Raw genomic sequence first — 19,313 nt, forward strand, 5'->3', positions numbered from 1 at the left:
GTGCTGCTGAAGAGAGAGTGTTTGATCAGGTTTCTACTAAAACTCACTTTCACAGACACATCTCCTTCCTCAGCAACTGTGTCCGGCTCCGACTTATTCCACATGGATTCCAACTTAAATTCCACCCTTCATGTTTCGGATCCGCCCATGATTCCAGATATCTCCATGATATTCAGCGTTCCTCCAACCACTGCTCCCGCCGCTTCCTGAGATCCACGCTCAACGCCACGCACCGCCACATGCTCACTCTCGACCTCTCTCTCCACGCATGGTTTTTATCCCATCCGCGCCATTATTGCATTTACCGTTTGATGTGTTGGTTCCTTCATTATATTCATCCAGAAGTCCTGGGTTTCAGTCCAATCCGAAGCCACGGTGGATGAATTTTGCATTGCTCACTGAACTCTGCTCAAATCAGCAAAGTCCTGATTGGCGGCCGGAGGTGTTGCGAGTGTAAGATGTGAATAACGTGAAGTATCAATCAAAGTGCACAATTTCTGTTTAATCTTCAACCTTTTCCAGTTCTGACGACGGATCATCGACCTGAAACGTTAACTCTGTTTCTCTCTCCACAGACGCTGCCTGACTTGCTGATTATTTACAACATTTTCTGTTTTTTTTTTCAAATTTCCAGCATCGGCAGTATTTTGCTTCTAATATCTCCTTCTGTGGTTGTGTCAAATTTTGTTTGAAAACGTGACTGTGAAGCCCCTTGGGATCTTTTGATACCTTAAAGGAGCTTTATAAATATTATAGGTAGAGCAGTTCCAGCTGTGGTGTGGTGCCGTGATCGTATAGTGGTTCGTACTCTGCGTTGTGGCCGCAGCAACCTCGGTTCGAATCCGAGTCACGGCATAGTTTTTGTCTTCTGCCTCTCTTGCTCATCGAATGCAGTAATATTTCAACCTTTAATACATGAAATAAAACCAAATATTCCATCAAATCCCAGCACTCTCACATGCCTGTATTTCATGTGCCGCAGTTCAAAACCGCCTGTTCTCCCAGCTTTTTCTTCCTTCCACAGTCAATAGGCCGTCTTTACTTTCCTCCTTCCATTTCATGAACATTGCCGACTCTAACATTCATTTTCACGATCTTATGCCTTTAAGTTTGTTCTGCTCCGACCGCTGTTTCTATTGGGCACATGTCCCATTCACACCAATGTTCATTTGTGCCTTGAAACCAGTCGATACATTTCGATCTGCGTGACCGCTCGACAGACAAACACGACGAAAGCAGGGCTGGTCTCTGGAAAGACAGCCGCCCGAATGTTCACGAAATTCACTTGGGTGATCATATGATCCAGGGGATGGTAACTGAAGAACTGGTTTTTGTTTTGATGCTTGTTGGCTCTTTTCTCTGAACAGTTGAGTTGCGTGAGCGACGGGCAGCGCTGCAGAGCTGCGAATGGCGGTTGAAAGGTGCACATTTGGCAAGTTGGGGCGGTGCAGTAAGATCGGAAGTGTTCCGCCTTGATCTTAATAGTTCTGTTGAAGCGTGAGATTGAAGCGAGTCGAGGATAAATGTAAAGAGCGCCTGTGGGGAAAAAGGAGCGAGTACAGGCCATGAGCAGAAGGTCTTTCAAATTCTCGTGGCGCAGGACGCTGTGTGTGGAAACGGCAGATTTTAAAGCGCGTGTGTCGGAAAGTAAAGTGCGATCTTGTGTGTGAGAAGAGCACAAGAAAGTTGTTCTTGAAGCTGCGCCCTTGAGGCAAGTTGCAGGTTGTCAGGAAAACTGCTCCAGTGAAAGCACAAAAATAAACCCTGAAACTGCTGGCAACACTCAGCAGGTCAGGTCGTATCTGTGGAGAGATACTCGCTTTCCCAGGGCCTCATTGTGCATTGATTAGTATTAAACACCTGCACAAGATGGACGTGTTGCACCTCAACAAGGCTGGGACCAATTTCCAGGCAGGGAAGTTCCTCTTGACTGAACAGAGAGCAATGCCGGCCGTTTTTGGGCGTCAGCTATTTTCAATCTGTATTAACGACTTAGATGAAGGGACCGAGTGCAATGTGTCCAAGTTTGCTGACGATACAAAGATAGATAGGAAAGTAAGCTGTGAGGAGGACACAAAGTGTCTGCAAAGGGATATAGACAGGTTAAGTGAGTGGGCAAGAAGGTGGCAGATGGAGTATAATGTGGGGAAATGTAAGGTTATTCACTTTGATGGGAAGAATAAAAGAACAGAATATGTTTTAAATGGTGAGAAATCATTAAACGTTGGTGAAATTAAAAAGGAAAATAGGAAAGCAAAGAGAGGGCATGAAAAAATAGGCCTCTTGCGCATCCACGATTTTCATCGCTCCACCATTGGCGGCCGTGCCTTCAACCGACTGGGCCCAAAGCTCTGGATTTCCCTCCCTAAACCTCCCCGCCTCTCGACCTCTCTCTCCTCCCTTAAGACACTTAAAACCTACCTCACCTGTCCCAATATCTCCTTATGTGGCTCCGTGTCACATTTTGTTTGATAATCGCTCCTGTGAAGCGCCTTGGGACGTTTTACTCCGTTAAAGGCGCGATATAAATGCAAGTTGTTGTTGTTGTTGGGGTGGAGAAAGGGTTTTCTTTCTTTTTATGACTCTTTTCTATCTCTCTATTTCTTTCCTTTCTAGGACTCTGTTTTCCGGGTCTGTTTACTGACACACATTACAATCTGTGTCACTCGGTGTCTAACAATGTGAGGCAATGTGTTTTATTCCCGCTGTGTTGTCTCTCTGGCGGTTTCCTGATAAATGTTTAACTCGCGGCCTGTTCCCGTTAATGGTCACAAGCAGTAACAGACAGACAGAGCGTGTCTGACCGCCCTGAGATGTGGAAAAGGCATCAGTTTGGGACAAATGCATCAAATCAAATGTGCATCGGGCACCGAGAGAGACAAAAACCAGAGAGAAAGGCAGAAGGAAATAGAGAAATAAAAGCTAAATACAGACATCTATTCCATCCCCAACCGTTCAGTGTCGGGTAAAAATGTCAGTGTAAATAAATGTTTGAGAATCGGCCCAAAGAAGAAGAAACAAAATAACCCAAAACTGCTGAAACCCGGGATCGAACCAGGAACCTTTGCATTTTTTTATTAAACGCTCGCCCAATTCAGCTGTTTCAGCCCCACTGTGAACTGCATTTTGAGACTTTCTCTTGGAATAAAATCTAACCCCGGGTGGAATTGCCCCTCCCGCTCATTCCTCACTTCGGGAGAATGAGACCGACCATCAAGGAGAGATTTTCTGATCCTGTCGTTGAATCTCATTTATATTAAACATTCCTTGAACTCTCTGCCGGGGGGATTCAGAGCTGGGGTTCGCCATGAACCAGCTTCCCCTCAATTCCCAGCTTTATCAGTGAATCGACCAACGAACGCTCGAGAGAGCTCAGGTTATATTAATAATAAAAACAGAAAATGCGGGAAACACTCAGCAGGTCAGGCAGCATCTGTGGAGAGAGAAACATCCTTTCAGGCCGATGACATTTCATCAGAACTCTCTCCACAGATGCTGCCTGACCTGCTGAGTATTTCCAGCATTTTCTGTTTTTACTTCAGATTTCCATAATCTGCAGTATTTTTCTTTTGTTTCACAGCTTGTATTAATGTTCTGCTGATGATATCTTAATATTATCTTATTTTTGGCCACTTTAATTAAGTTCATGGACAAATTCTTCCATCATCCCTTCTCCCACATCTCTTCTCTCTCTCATTCATTCTTTTCTCCTTTCAATCCAGAAGAGGGCGAGAATAAGAGCTCACCCCCCGAACCCTCCGCACACAGACCCCCGTCTACCACTCCTTCTGATCCAAGAGACAATTCAATATATTACACTCTGTATAAACACTGAAAACTGACACACCAGGTGAGATCGCACGGTGTTGCACACGGAGTGAAATAAACTGAAGTGTTTATAAAAGTTACAGATCACAACACGTGTCTCTGTCTCTCTCCCCCATCCCGGCCTGTGCTGTGTTATTCGTTCTCACCCAATGTGTTACTGGTAATTTTGTGGAAGTGCATGATGGGATACTTGACCATATTAACTCTTTATTAACTCACATGATAGGATTAGCCACAAACACAAAGTAAGCACAATTGTGTAATTGCGTTTGAGCCTTGCTGTGTTGATAATTAGGCCTGGCACAGCCAGGCCTTCCTTGAGAGAAGGACAGAATATCATAATAATAGTGTTGATGAATGGCCATGAAGCCTTGAGACTGGCTCCAGCCTGACTGATAACAAGGAACAGGAATGCAGAGAGAAAGAAAATAGCTGATATCTGCTCAGGCCTACGTGATGGCAATGGATGTTCGGCGGCTGGCTCACTACTTGATGGACCAACTGCCTGAGCCAATAAAGAATGTACGTGTACGCCCATATTCTGTAACAGGTGGGCGTTGCCTCATGAATTGTATAAACATGAACTGATTCATTGACTCGGCGAAGTTGCACCCTCAACCATTGTTTGAGTTGCACATCCATTTGTATACAAGTTGGGGATCAATAAAGTTTCTCCTTGTGCTACTTGTTTGGGTGTTAATGCATTTGTATAGTGTTAAGTTTCGACAGTTTTCATCAACATCATTGAATGTGGCAGCACAAGTTGGTGAAACCGTTAAAACAGCATCCGGTTCCTTGGCTTAATAATAGAGAAATAGAGCACAAAAGCAAGGAAGTTATGTTAAACGTTTATAAATCATTGTTCAGGCCTCATCTGAAGTATTGTGTCCAATTCTGGGCACTATAACTTATTAAGGATGTCAAGGTCTTGGAGAGGATGGAGAGGAGATTTCCCAGAATTATACCAGGGATGGGGTTTAGTTGTGTGGAGAGACTCGAGAACCTGGGATTGTTCTGCTTCGAGCAATGAAGGTTAAGGGTAGAAGTAATCCACGTGTTCAAAATTAAGAGGGGTTTTGATCGAGTAAATAAGGAGAAACTTCACCCACTGGCGGGAGGGTCGGCAACCAACGGACGCAGATTTAAGATAATTGGCAAAAGAACTGGAGGGAAAGAAGGAGGTTTTTTTACACAGCAAATTGTTATGATCTGGAACGCACTGCCTTAAAGGATGGTGGAGCTCGATTCAATCGTAACTTTAAAAGGAGAATTGGATAAATACTTGAGTATCTCTCCACAGATACTACCTGACCTGCTGAGTGTTGCCAGCAGATTCTGGGTTTATTTTTGTGCTTTCACTATCGCAGTTTTCCTGACAACCTGCAACTTGCCTCAAGGGCGCAGCTTCAAGCACAACTTTCTTGTGCTCTTCTCACACACAAGCTCACACTTCACTTTCCAACACACGCGCTTTAAAATCTGCCGTTTCCGCACACAGCGTCCTGCGCCACGAGAATTTGAAAGACCTTCCGCTCATGGCCTGTAATCGCTCCTTTTTCCCCACAGGCGCTCTTTACATTTATCCTATACTCGATTCAATCGCACGTTTCAACAGAACTATTAAGATCAAGGCGGAACACTTCCGATCTTACTGCACCGCCCCAACTTGCCAAATGTGCACCTTTCAACCGCCATTCGCAGCTCTGTTGCGCTGCCCGTCACTCACGCACATCAACTGCTGAGAGAAAAGAGCCAACAAACATCAAAACAAAAACCAGTTCTTCAGTTACCATCCCCTGGATCACAAGACTCACCAAGTAAATTTCGTGAACATTCGGGCGGCTGTCTTTACAGAGACCAGCCCTGCTTTCGTCGTGTTTGTCTGTCGAGCGGTCACGCAGATCGAAATGTGTCGACTGATTTCAAGGCACAAATGAACATTGGTGCGAATGGGACATGTGCCCAATAGAAACAGCGGTCGGAGCAGAACAAACTTCAAGGAGTGAGATCGTGAAAGTGAATGTTAGAGTCGGCAATGGAGCAGGAAAGTGTCCATGAAATGGAAGGAGGAAAGTAAAGGCGGCCTATTGACTGTGGAAGGAAGAAAAAGCTGGGAGAAGAGGCGGGTTTGAACTGTGGAACATCAAGTCCAGGCATGTGAGAGAGGTGGGATTTGACGGAATTGAAAGGTTTCACCAAAACATTTTTCTTTCATGTTCTAAAGATTGATTTCTTGCTGCATCCTCTCAGCACATGTGGGAAAGGAAAAACTCGGTAAATGAAACTCTGTGGAGACTCTGATTCGCTCCGATGTTACTGCGACCACAACGCAGAGTGTTAACCACAAAACGATCACGACGCAGCACATGAGGTGTGGCAGTTGTGCCCCAACAACATTAATGGCACGCATGACACTGCTGAGAAAAGAAAGATTTTGGTGATGAGGCTAAAATAATTAACAGCTCAAATTATGGCAGCGGTGGGATTTGAACCCACGCCCCCGCAGGGACTGGAGCCTAAATCCAGCGCCTTAGACCGCTCGGCCACGCTACAGCTTCACAAGCGTGGTGTCCAGAATCTCGGAACTGGTGATTGAAAAGCGGCTTTCCGACTCTGACCTTTGAGTCCAAGATTTTTGCCTTGAAAGAATCAAATAAAAGGGCTTTCTTTGCACTGTTCTTGCGACCAGGTGGCTGAGTGGTTGAGGTGATGGACTGCTAATCCATTGAGCTTTGTCAGCATGGTTTTGTATCCCAGCCGCGCCATTACTGCCTTTTTTTAATCGTTCATGGGATGTGCGCGTCGCTGGCGAGGCCACCATTTATTGCCCATCCCTAATTGCCCTTGAGAAGGTGGTGGTGAGCCGCCTTCTTGAACTGTTGCAGTCCATGTGGTGAAGGTTCTCCCACAGTGCTGTTAGGTAGGGAGTTCCAGGATTTTGACCCAGCGACGATGAAGGAACAGTGATATATTTCCAAGTCGGGATGGTGTGTGACTTGGAGGGGAACGTGCAGGTGGTGTTGTTCCCATGTGCCTGCTGCCCTTGTCCTTCCAGATGTTAGAGGTCGTGGGTTTGGGAGGTGCTGTCGAAGAAGCCTTGGCGAGTTGCTGCAGTGCATCCTGTGGATGGTACACACTGCAGCCACAGTGCGCCGGTGGTGAAGGGAGTGAATGTTTAGGGTGGTGGATGGGGTGCCAATCAAGTGGGCTACTTTGTCCTGGATGGTGTCGAGCTTCTTGAGTGTTGTTGGAGCTGCACTCATCCAGGCAAGTGGAGAATATTCCATCACACTCCTGACTTGTGCCTTGTCGATGGTGGAAAGGCTTTGGGGAGTCCGGAGGTGGGTCACTCACCACAGAATACCCAGCTTCTGGCCTACTCGTGTGGCCACAGTATTTATATGGCTGGTCCAGTTAAGTTTCTGGTCAATGGTGACACCCAGGATGTTGATGGTGGGGGATTCGGCGATGGTAGTGCCGTTGAATGTCAAGGGGAGGTGGTCAGACTCTCTCTTGTTGGAGATTGTCATTGCCTGGCAATTGTCTGGCATGAATGTTCCTTGCTACTTATGAGCCCAAGCCTGGATATTGTCCAGGTCTTGCTGCATGTGGGCACGGACTGCTTCTTTTCTGTGGGTTTGCGAATGGAACTGAACACTGCGCAATCATCAGCAAACATCCCCATTTCTGACCTTATGATGGGGGAAAGGTTATTGATGAAACAGCTGAAGATGGTTGGGCCAAAGACACTGCCCTGAGGAACTCCTGCAGCAATGTCCTGGGGCTGAGATGATTGGCCTCCAACAACCACTACCATCTTCTTTTGTGCTCCGTCTGACTCCAGCCACTGGAGAGTTTTCCACTGGAGCGGCAGCTGAACGGATGGTCTCAATCTTTGTGACAAAATAGTCCAGGAGCTCCTCGCAATTTTTGTGGTGAGGGTGGAGGAGGCAGGGGGTGCAAGAAGTCGGTTTGTGGTCGAGAAGAGATACCGGGGGTATCTTTGGATTCCTGGATAATCCTGGAATAATGAGCAGTTTTCTGTCTCTCTCTGTTTCGGGCTGGTGAATTCGCCCGGGTCTGTTCACAGCGCGATTCTGCGTTTTATTTCTTCCTCATTATTGTGGTTCTGACATCGAGGTAAGGATTTTAAAATCTGTTCGGAGATCAGTGAAATTAAATCGGAGAAAGTGAAAAAGTCCGAGTCAGTTTTTCACCGTATTTTCTTCATCCAGTATTGCTGATAAATGAAAGTGAAGCTTCTGAAGGCAGACCTTCCCGTCGGGGAATTGACCCCAGTCTCCAGGGTGACAGACACTGATACTCACCATGATACTAACGAGGAACTGGTGCCGGAAGGGGATGTCCGTTCACCACAGATGCTTCACGTTTCAGTAAATCTGTTTAAACTATTCTTTTGATGACAGTTTGTTTAACTTTCCACGGACCACTGTTGAAAGAAGAATTACCGACCACTTTTCCGTCTCATGTTGGATCATGATGTGGGGAGCGCGGGACAGAGTGAGACAGAGAAAGACCGACTCAAGAAAACATAGAAAATATGAGGCACATACACAGACAGATAGACACAGACACGCATACACATGGAGTGACTCAGAAATATGGAGAGACAGAACATGGATAATTTGGCTGATTTTTGTTCTATTTCTGTCGTAGATTTCGTGAAATCTCACAGATCAATGAGCATAAAACTCGAGGTGTTCAATGCTGTGGAATTTTAATTCACTTCAGAATTATTAATTCCACAAGAAACTTGTTGAATTTTGAAACGCAGAGATGAACACGTTGATAAATGACGGGATCTGAAGTCTCTCAGATTCGAACCTGTGCGAGAGAAATGAATGAAATTTTAATCTATCACCTTAACCACGAGTCAGTTTAAATCACAATCGCTCTGCATCCAGTTCCCAAACAGTCTCTGTTCAATAATATTCTGAAAGCGACAATCAGCTGTTTATTTTTCTCTGCAGTTTTTTTTAGGAAGAAGCTCGGCGAAGACATAAAATTAAAAGTTGGCGTCTTATAAATGCTCACCACGATAATAGAGAGAAAGAACGAAAGAAAGACAGAGTCAGTTGTTCGTTGTCTAACAAAGAGAAGGAAATGTAAAAGGTTCTTTCAACAGTGGCCCGTGGAAAATTAAACAAACTGTCATCAAATAAATAGTTGAAGAAATTCACTGACACATGAAGCATTTTTAACACCATCTGGGGTGAGTGTAGAATCAATACAGTAATTCCTCGTTAGTATAGTGGTGAGTATCCTCCCCTGTCACGCCGGAGACCGGGGTTCAATTCCCCGACGAGGAAGTTAAATTTTCGCCGCCTGTAAAAGTTTTTATCTGCAACATTGGATGTGGAAAATGCAGTGTGAAACTGACTCGGAGATTCCCACTTTCCTCAATTTAAATGAACTGATATTCCAGCGGTTTTAAAATCTGCTCTCCGCGTCACTCTTCACCTCGATCTAAGACTGGCTTCTGTGATGGTGGGGACATCGGGAGGAGGCAGAGATGGATCATCCACTCGGCACTTCTGGCTGAAGATGGTTGCTCACAGCTCAGCCTTGTCTTTTGCACTCACGTGCTGGGCTTTACCATCATTGAGGATGGGGATGTTCACAGAGCCTCCTCCCGTTAGTTGTTTAATTGACCACCACCATTCACAACTGGGTGTGGCAGGACTGCAGAAGATCCGTTGTTTGTGGGATCGCTTAGCTCTGTCTATAGCATGCTGCTTCTGCTGTTTGGCAAGTCGTCCTGTGTTACTTTCAGGTTATTGGTGGGTGTGTGTTTGTGTGTACAAGCCGGTGTGTCTGTGTGTGAGTGTGTATGTAGCTATGGATGTGTGTGTTTGTGTATGTGTGAATATGTCTGCGTGTGTCTCACTTTTTCTACCCGTTTCTGAGTGTCTCTCTCTTTCTTTCTTTCTGTCACTTTTTCCCTGTTCCCCACATAATTTTTCTCTGGACCTTGACTAACAAAGAGAGAGAAAATAAGTCTTCTTTCAACAGTGGTGCGTGGAAAGTTAAACAAACTGTCATCAAAGAAGTCGTTAAAATAGATTCACTGAAACATGCATCCTTTTCATTGCTGTATGTGAGATCTTCCGAGTCTGCTTTCTCATCTGCGCCTGTTCCGAGACCTGTCTCTCTCTGTATCTCTGTCTTTTTTCTTTCTGAATGTCTCTCTCTCTCTCTGTCGATTGGTCTCTCCCTGTCTCGGGCTGGTGAATTAACCCGGGTCTGTTCACAGAGCGATTCTGCGTTTTATTTCTTCCTCATTATTGTGGTTCTGACATCGAGGTGAAGAGTGAGGCAGAGAACAGATTTTAAAATCTGCTGGAATATCAGTGAAATTAAATCGTGGAAAGTGGAAAAGTCCGAGTCAGTTTTTCACTGTATTTTCCTCATCCGATGTTGCAGGTAAATGAAAGTGAAGCTTCTAAAGACAGACCTTCCCGTCGGGGAATTGACCCCAGTCTCCAGGGTGATTGACACTGATACTCACCATGATACTAACGAGGAACTGGAGCCGGAAGGGGATGTACGTTCACCACAGATGCTTCACGTTTCAGTGAATCTGTTTGAACTGTTCATTTGATGACAGTTTGTTTAACTTTCCACGGACCACTGTTGAAAGAAAAATTACCGACCACTTTTGCATCACATGTTGGATCATGATGTGGGTAACGCGGGAGAGAGTGAGACAGAAAGAGACAGATCTTCTCAGGAAAATATAGAAAATATGAGGCACATACACAGACAGACACACATACACATGGATTGACACAGAAATACTGAGAATCAGAATATGGATAATTTGGCTGATTTTTGTCGTAGATTTCGTAAAATCTTGCAGATTAATTAAAATTAGCATAAAACTCGAGGTGTTAAAAGCCGTGGAATTTTAATTCACTCTGTTTGTGTGTGAGTGTTTATGTAGCGATGAATGTGTGTGTTTGAATATGACTATGTCTGTCTCACTTGTTATACGGGTTTCTGAGTGTCTCTCTTTCTTTCTTTCTGTCACTTTTCCCTGCTCACCACATCATTTTCCTCTGGACCTTGACTAACAAAGAGATAGAAAGTAAGTCTTCCTTCAACAGTGGCATGCGGAAAGTTAAACAAATTGTCATCAAAGCAGTAGTTAAAATAGATTCACTGAAACATGCATCATTTTCATTGCTGTATGTGAGATCTTTCATGTCTGCGCCTGTTCCGAGACCTGTCTCTCTCTGTTTCGGGCTGGTGACAGCGCGATTCTGCGTGTTATTTCTTGCCCATCATTGTGGTTCTCACATCGAGCTGAAGCGTGAGGCAGAGAGCAGATGTTTAAAATCGCTGTGAAATCAAATTGGAGAAGTGGGAAAGGCCGAGTCAGTTTTTCATTGTATTTTCAACATCCAATATTGCAGATAAATGAAAGTGAAGCTTCGAAAGCAGCAATAACCTCCTCGTCGGGGAATTGAACCCCGGTCTCCCGCGTGACAGGCGGGGATACTCACCACTATACTAACGAGGAAGTGGTGCAGGCTTTTAACGTACATTCACCACAGATGCTTCACATTTCAGTGAATCTGGTTCGATCAAGGGTTCGATCAAGATGAAATCTCCCTCGACACAGTCACAGAGGATGTAATTTGTGAATTTGACAAGGGTCGTTTCAGTACTGTGGCAGGAGTGGAAGCCTGATTGGAGGGATTCAAACATGGTGTTGTGGGAAAGATGGACACGGATTTAGGAGGCAAAAACACATTGAAGGACTTTGGAGAGGAAAGGGAGGTGGGAGATGGGGCGGTCTTTTGAAAGGACAGAGGGTCAAGGGTGGGTCTTTTGAGAAGGAGGGTGATGACGGCAGATTTGATGAGGAGGGGGCAGTACCTGAGGAGAGGGGACCGTTAACAATGTCAGCAAACATGGGGCCAGAAAAGGAGGTTGTGTATTCAGAAGTTTGGAGGGAATAGGGTCGAGGGAGCAGGAGGTGGGTCTCATGGTCAAGATGAGCTCAGAGAGGGCATGAGGGGAGATAGGAGAGAAACTTGGTGGGCTAGGGGAAGGGAGGGGAACGGCAGAGGCAGTTGAATGGATGGTCTCAATCTTAGTGACAAAGAAGTCCATGAGCTCCTCGCACTTGTTGTTGGAGGTGAGGGTGGACAGGGGATGGCAGAGGGGCTTAAGAAGATGGTTTGTCGTGAAGAGAATCCGGGGGTTATCTTTACATTGCAGGATGATCCTGGAATAGTGAGCAGTTTTGTCAGAGGAGACAGGACCCGATAGTGCTTTATGTGGTTCAGCCAGATCTGGCGATGAATGGCCAAAGAATAGACAGTTGGGAATTTGAAAGTGCTGTTGTAAGTGACTTGGGGGGAGAGTTTTTTCCAGGGATGAACACAGAAGGAAGTGGGTTAGTCCCACTCCCCGGCTCTTTCCCCACAGCCCTGTGAATTTTTTCCGGTCAAGTATTTATCCAATTCCCTTTCGAAAGTTACTATTGAACCTGCTTCCACCTTCCTTTCAGGCAGTACATTCCCGATCATAAAAACTCGCTGCGTAAAAAAATCTCTCCTCATTCCTCCCGCCCGTGGCTTTTTTTCCCATTTATTTTTAATCTGTGTCCTCTGGTTATTAACCCTCCCATCACTGGAAACAGTTTCTCCTTATTTCGTCTGTCAAAACCTTTCATAATTGTGAACACCGACATTAAATCGCGCCTTAACCTTCTGGGTGTTGTCTCAGTGCCCTTCCTGTTGATTCCTCCTTCCATTCCCATGTGGTCTGGTGGTTAGGATTCCTGGTTTTCCTGCAGGTGGCGTGGGTTCAACTCCCGGTGTAGGAATAACAGCCTTTTAATCCCAGCCTCCCAATTTGCCTGCAGTCCGAGCTATGGCTGCTGCTTCCTCCTTCGCTTCTGTGTCAGTCCCACAATCACACTGAGAAATGAGGCAGACCACAGCTCTTAAAGGGACAGTGCACCAAAAACACAGTCCCACAAGCTGAAGGGAAGCAAGCAACAATCTCCCGACAGGTCACTCAGCAGCTCATGGCCAAGTATTTGTCTACAATCCTTTTATTATTTACTGTAAATCCCGAGTCTCAGTGAAACACACACAGAACATTCTGGAAACACTGGGAGCTGGAACCCACACCCTTCTAAACGCCAGCCTGACTCCTTGGTGTTACTCTCGGCTAGTCATGAACCAGATTGTGCCACTCCCAGACTAACTGATGACCACAGCCTCAGCCCTGGATCCCAGTCTGCACCATAACCGCAGCCTGTTTTGCTGACAAGTCTATTATGTGATACTTTATCCTCCCGTAATCTCTCCCTGCATAGAAACTCCCCGACCCATAGAAAGTGGGGTGGGATTCCTGAGTTCATTCTGTGATGTGCATTGGCGGAGTGGGACTGCATGGATTGATCTTCCATAGAGCCGGTAATCACTCGATGGGCCGAATGGCCTCCTTCCGTGCTGTAACCTTGCTATGATTCTATGAATCCATATGGGTGGAGAGGGTTACAAGGCAGTGATCAGAGATGGCCTTATCCATGATTGAGACGATGGGAGTAGAGAGGCCACGTGAGATGGCAAGGTCGAGGGGGTTGCCATGAATATGGGTCGGGGAGTTTCTATGCAGGGAGAGATTAAGGGAGGATAAAGTATCACATAATAGACTTGTCAGCAAAATTGAAGCCCATGGGATTAAAGGGACAATGGCAGCGTGGATACAAAATTGGCTAAGGAGCAGTAAACAGAGAGTAGTGGTGAACGGTTGTTTTTCAGACTGGAGGCAAGTATACAGTGGTGTCCCCCAGGGCTCGGTATTAGGACCACTGCTCTTTTTGATATATATTAATGACCGGGACTTGGGTGTACAGGGTATAATTTCAAAGTTTGCAGATGACAGGAAACTCAGAAATGTAATAAACAATGTTGAGGATAGTAACAGACTTCAGGAGGACATGGGCAGACTGGTGAAATGGGTAGAAACATGGCAGATGAAATTTAATACAGAGAATTGTGAAGCGATACATTTTGGTAGGAAGAATGAGGAGATGTAATGTAAACTAAATGGAACAATTTTAAATGGAGTGGACGAATAGAGAGACCTGGGGGCGTAGTTACACAAATCTTTGAAGGTGGCAGGACAAATTGAGAAGGCTGTTAAAAAAATCAAGTGGGGCCCTTGGCTTTATTAATTGAGGCACAGAATAGAAAGGAAGGAATTGATACAAAATCTTGATAAAACACTGGTTATGCCTCAGCTGGAGTATTGTGTTCAATTCTGGGCACCAAACATTAGGAAGGATGTCAAGGCCTTAGAGAGGATGCAGAGGAGATTTACTAGAATGGTGCCAGGAATGAAGGACTTCAGTTCTGTGGAGAGACTGGAGAAACTGGGGCTGTTCTCCTTAGAACAGAGAACATAAAGTGGAGATTTGATAGAGGTGTTCAAAATTGTGAAGGGTTTTCAAAGAGTAAAGAAGGAGAAAATTTCCAGTTGCAGCAGGGCAATTACAGGTCAGATAGGGAGCAAAGCTCCCTCCACACTGTGACATCAAACACTCCCAGGAAAGGTACAGCACGGGATATATGCAGATGTCGCTCCCTCCACACTGTCAAATCAAACACTCACACGGCAGGTACAACACGGGTTAGATACACAGTAATGCTTCCTCAACACTGTGCAGTTTAGATCTCGCCTCAGATTTCAGATAAAAGGTTGGTTTCCTGGACACTCTGCTGGTGTCTCTCTGCATCTCTGCACTCAGTTGCACCGCTCTCTCCCTCCGTCTTTTTTCTTTTCTTTTTTTATTTTTTTTCTAAAGAAACTTATGAAATAGGACAATGGAAGTGATTGAATGAAAGGAGGATCAGAAAGATATTGAGTTTTTTTCTGATGTGGAGATGCCGGTGATGGACTGGGGTTGACAATTGTAAACAATTTTACAACACCAAGTTATAGTCCAGCAATTTTATTTTAAATTCACAAGCTTTCGGAGGCTACCCCCTTCCTCAGGTGAACGATGTGGATTTCTGAAAGACATCCAATCGTATCACAACAGCGACTCATTGAATTGGAGTCAGGTGACTGCAGGTTGCGTATAAAAGGTGCTGGTTGGTGGATAAAGTGATCGTTGAGTTGTTTGGTATCATGGGGGATTTTGTAGTGGGAGGTTTGTTCTCGGTGCTTGTGTTAGTTGGAGCGGTTTGTTGCTCTGATATTTGGCAACAGTTTAGAGGGCAGAGATTTCCATGGAGAAGAGTAAAACCCACCCCTGTCCCTCCCTTTGGTTCCCATTTCAGTGTGTCTGAGGGGAGAAGTCTGTCTCCACTGCAGACTGTGATGGTGCAGTGTGGAGAGCAGAACCTGCTGGTGAGGGTAGACATGGATTTATTTAGAACCAGGCACCTGATTAAAGCTGCTGACCTGACCCTGGGGACAGCAGGTTGTCGGCCAACTGTGATCTCCTCTCAGAACCACACTGTCTTCTTTGACTATGGGCTCCATGAATGTGGTAGCAGATTGCAGGTAATGTGATTCCTCAACTCTTGCTCCAATTTCACTGTGTGGATTACTGCCCACTCTGAGCTCATTAACATCAGGTGAAATTCCAGCCACTGAGGAGATCCCTGAATGAAATCAGTGTATAAATTCTTGCCCACTGTTAAATATCACCCTGTGTGAAACTACTTTCTTTATATTCACATGTTAATCTTAGCTTTATATTTAAAAAGAACTTCAACTTGTCACTGAGGGACTGCATCTTTCTTAAATGGGTCATTACCACTCTCTAACTCTGAGATTCAATTCTATTGACCTTGAACCTTCACCTGCATTTCTCCAAACCACTCTGTTCTCTTGTGCCTCAATTGATTTATCTTTTCTGTTCCTTCCTGTGGATATTCTGGCCTGTTGCCTCAACTTGTGGTCAATGAATGTTCAGTGTGGAAGTTCCTGTTGAGACTGCTCTTAAATGATGAAACAAGTGGAATAATAATTGTATCCCAATGTATTAAAGGGGAACTCCACTTTTGGTTATTACACCTGCCAATCCCCTTGTTTTAATGGACACAGATGAGGTTTAAAAGTGATGTGTTTTGTGCTCCATATCAGGGGTAACTTGAAGCCCCTTAAGGTGAAAGCTCTATTCTATATGGGAAAGAATGCTCATCAAATCTGGCAGTGCCAATCATTTCAGGGTTTCTGACTGCAGGCCTGAAGTCCCCTGTAATAGAAGGTGGACTGAGTCGAGTAACAGAGGCTGCTCCAGGCAACTTCAACCAATGGTGGAGCTGCTTCAATCATGTGTCATTGAGGAACAACTGAAACTCCTCAAACTGCTGCTTAACAGGGCAGGAAAATGACCAGAAATAGCTTTTGTCCAATGAGACCAGCTCTTCATTCCTGAACCTGATGTCTTTCAGATGGCTGGAGATTTCCTGGTCTACACTACCCACCTGAACCACACCCCAAATGCTCGTGGATCTGTCATTGTGAGAACTAATGGAGCCATCATTCCCATTGAGTGCCACTATTTTAGGTAAGAATCTTTACTCTGTGGCAAATAAGGTCTACAGCAGGTGCAGTTCTATGAAGTTGTCCTGAAATTATCTACTGTCCTTCCAGGAAGGGCAATGTGAGCAGTGACCCTATCAAGCCCACCTGGATCCCATTCAGCTCGACTAAGTCTGGAGAAGGGCTTCTGTCATTCTCACTGCGTCTTATGAACGGTATGTGATGGGTGGATGGGGAGTGCTTTTCTGTCGTTTCTCACTGGGAGTTACACCCACTGTCTCCAACTCTTGTACTTCAGATGACTGGCTTACAGAGCGCACCTCGACTGTCTACTACCTGGGTGACCTCATTCACATTGAGGCCTCTGTTTCAATGACCAACCACATGCCCTTGAAGCTCTACATTGACAGCTGTGCAGCTACATTGAGCCCAGACAAGGATTCCACCCCAAGATACAACATCATTGACTACCATGGGTAAGGAGCTCTCTGCTTTCTCCAGCTGGTTCTGTCTCAATAGGTTCACTTTATTCACTTTGTCCCTTTTTTAATCTTTCTTCAGTTGCCTCCTGGACAGCAAAGCTGGGGACTCCTTTTCAACCTTTGTGTTGCCAAGAGGTGAACGTGAGCTGGACAAACTCCAGTTTGACCTGGATGCGTTCCGCTTCTTTGGAGATGACCGTTCCTTGGTAAGAGGAAGCCAAACATTGGGTTCCCCATGTTGGGAGGAGGTCACTAAATAACAACTTGTATTGAATGTGTCCCTCAGATTTTCATCACCTGTCACCTGAAAGTTGCTGCAGTGGATCGGAGAGATTCAATGAACAAAGCTTGTACTTTCCAGAATATGTAAGTTCCCCCTCTCTCGCTCAGGGATGTGTTGTATTAAAGGGTGATGGACAACCTGGTTGATAAACTGATTCTCTGGTTTAGCTGGACCCCATTGGAAGAATCTACCAATGATGTGTGCGCCTGTTGTCATCTGGGCAGCTGTAGTGCCACGAGGGAATTCCGACTTGATTCCAGAGGAAGGAGGGATCTTGCATCTGGACCTGGTAGGACATTGATCCCCTCTATGTTGGAGGTCACCCTTTACCCTCTCTAACTGGAATGTTTGATATTGCAGAGAGTGATGCTGAATTGAAGTGGGAGGGTGAGGCCTCACTTGGACCCCTGGTCATTCTGGATCCTGATGTGACAGAGCTGGCAACTGAGTCCCTTAATGAGGTTGAGCAAAGGATGCAGGAGAGGTCTCCAGGTGGTGAGTTGGCTGACTGCTAGTTTCCATTTTCTCCTCAGTATTTCCTTCACTAACCATTGGTTTCTTGTTGCTTTTTAGGTGTGGAGTCTGAGGTGGTCCTGATCCTGGCCCTGACTGTGACCGCTGTCTCTCTGATCTCTGCTTCTTTGATCGCCTTGTTCCTGTACAGGAAACACAAGCAAACCCAGTTCAACTAGTTATCAAATGACCAATAAATCAGTGACTACTTGTATCTTCTAATGGCTGGTTGCTCATTTTTCATTATCTGGCTCCAATCAGCATGCAACAAGTGCTCAATTCTGTTAGTAACACTCTGCACTCCTCCACAGTTCCTCCTGTTAGTGAAATGGGTTTTAATGGGTCCATGTAAGTCGTGGCAGAATGGCTGGTAATAGTGTATCCAGGCCCTGTCCAGGGATGGCTGCAGCAATGGGTGAAGGCTTGCCAGGCCCTCATTGTGCAGGTCAATGAACTCTGAAGGGACAGTGGGACTGGCCTGAGGTACTGGTGCCGGCTGGTTGACGGCCCAATCATTCCCTTGGTGTCCCGTGGCCATTGATCACTCGAATCCCACACGGGCTCCAAACTCCAGTTAAACTTTCCCTTTTGGAGCTCATTGTCCAAACACCAATAGTATTGAAAGTTGGTGGACTTGGAACTCTCCTCCAAGATTGAAGATCTCTGCCCCTGGTGTAAAGATTCTTGTTTAGTGGGGGTGGGGCTCCAGGTAGATTTCAAATGTTCAGTGTAATGGTTAATGTACACAGGGGGCAATGATGTGCCCACTGGGTACAGGCACAGTGAGAATGTGAGGGACGGGGAGCCCAGCGGTTGTGATTTAACTCAGTTGGATTTGAATTTCACCTGTCATCTTGTGAGCACAGATTGAAGTTTCTTTATCCTCAGCTTCCCCTCACGACAGGCCCTCAGGATTGTCTTGTAAGTAGTTCGTCCTATTTTCAAATTACATTGTTTATCATTCACTGTATTTGAAGGGTGGTCATCGGAACAGGAGTAGGTCATTTCGCCCCTCGAGCCTGGTCCACCATTCAATGAGATCATGGTTGATCTGTGACATAACTCCATATACCTGCCTTAGTCATACCCCTTACCTTTTTTTTGCTTGACAAAATTTTAAGCTGAGATAATAGATTTAACAATTGAGCGAGCATCAACTGCCCTTTGTGGAAGAGTGTTCCTAACTTCTCCCACTCTTTTTACGTGCAGAAGTGTCTCTTCACTTCACTCCTGAAAGTCCTGATTCTAATTTTTAGGTGATGTCCCCTGGTCGCTAAACTGGCTGTTTTTATAACTTTACAGTGAATTGGGTCCAATCCATGTCTGGGACACCCTTGCCTTGTGAAATACTGAAATTTGTTCATAAAATATTCAGATTAATAAGAGAATGTTTAACTTTACTGAGCTGGGTTTTTCTTTCTGGTAAATCAGACATTCAGGGGGTCTATTAAACAGGATGGGAGCTGTTAGCAGTAAACACCCTCGCTTCAGACAACATTCTTTGGCAGGTGGAAACCATTCCTCCATTTAAATCAAATCATAGTAATATTTTACTTAAGCTATAATCACTGAAGTTTAGTGTTTAAACATAGCAGGAGATCCAGGCTCGTTCTGTTAAAGTAGAGTAACAATAAGTTAGTGGGAACTTTTAACAATCGCAATTCATT

At 45.3% G+C, this 19,313-nt stretch overlaps 1 protein-coding gene and 2 non-coding genes across 3 annotated transcripts; 1 reads left to right on the top strand and 2 right to left on the bottom strand.

Annotated features, from left to right (window-relative positions):
• Positions 1–6,299: 6,299 nt before the first annotated feature.
• On the bottom strand, positions 6,300–6,381 carry trnal-uag (transfer RNA leucine (anticodon UAG)). Its single transcript has one exon. It is a non-coding gene; the product is annotated as a tRNA-Leu (tRNA).
• A 4,918-nt stretch (positions 6,382–11,299) lies between these two features.
• On the bottom strand, positions 11,300–11,371 carry trnad-guc (transfer RNA aspartic acid (anticodon GUC)). Its single transcript has one exon. It is a non-coding gene; the product is annotated as a tRNA-Asp (tRNA).
• Positions 11,372–15,007: 3,636 nt separating this feature from the next.
• LOC137302259 (zona pellucida sperm-binding protein 3-like) lies at positions 15,008–17,850 on the top strand. Its single transcript, XM_067971908.1, has 9 exons — positions 15,008–15,381; positions 16,278–16,393; positions 16,480–16,583; positions 16,667–16,844; positions 16,930–17,056; positions 17,137–17,216; positions 17,301–17,422; positions 17,494–17,628; positions 17,707–17,850. Exons 1-9 carry the CDS (start codon positions 15,196–15,198, stop codon positions 17,823–17,825), a joined length of 1,167 nt encoding a protein of 388 aa, XP_067828009.1. The 5' UTR covers positions 15,008–15,195; the 3' UTR covers positions 17,826–17,850.
• Positions 17,851–19,313: the final 1,463 nt, after the last annotated feature.

The sequence above is a fragment of the Heptranchias perlo genome, chromosome 35 (genome assembly GCF_035084215.1).
Source record: "Heptranchias perlo isolate sHepPer1 chromosome 35, sHepPer1.hap1, whole genome shotgun sequence".
NCBI lineage: Eukaryota > Metazoa > Chordata > Chondrichthyes > Hexanchiformes > Hexanchidae > Heptranchias > Heptranchias perlo.

Bases quoted from the DNA above. Each gene is read 5' to 3' on its own strand.
- LOC137302259 (XM_067971908.1), top strand. From the start codon at position 15,196: ATGGTGCAGTGTGGAGAGCAGAACCTGCTGGTGAGGGTAGACATGGAT. The intron at 15,382-16,277 runs GTAATGTGATTC...GATGTCTTTCAG, and splicing joins AATGTGGTAGCAGATTGCAG to ATGGCTGGAGATTTCCTGGT. The intron at 17,423-17,493 runs GTAGGACATTGA...TTGATATTGCAG, and splicing joins GGATCTTGCATCTGGACCTG to AGAGTGATGCTGAATTGAAG.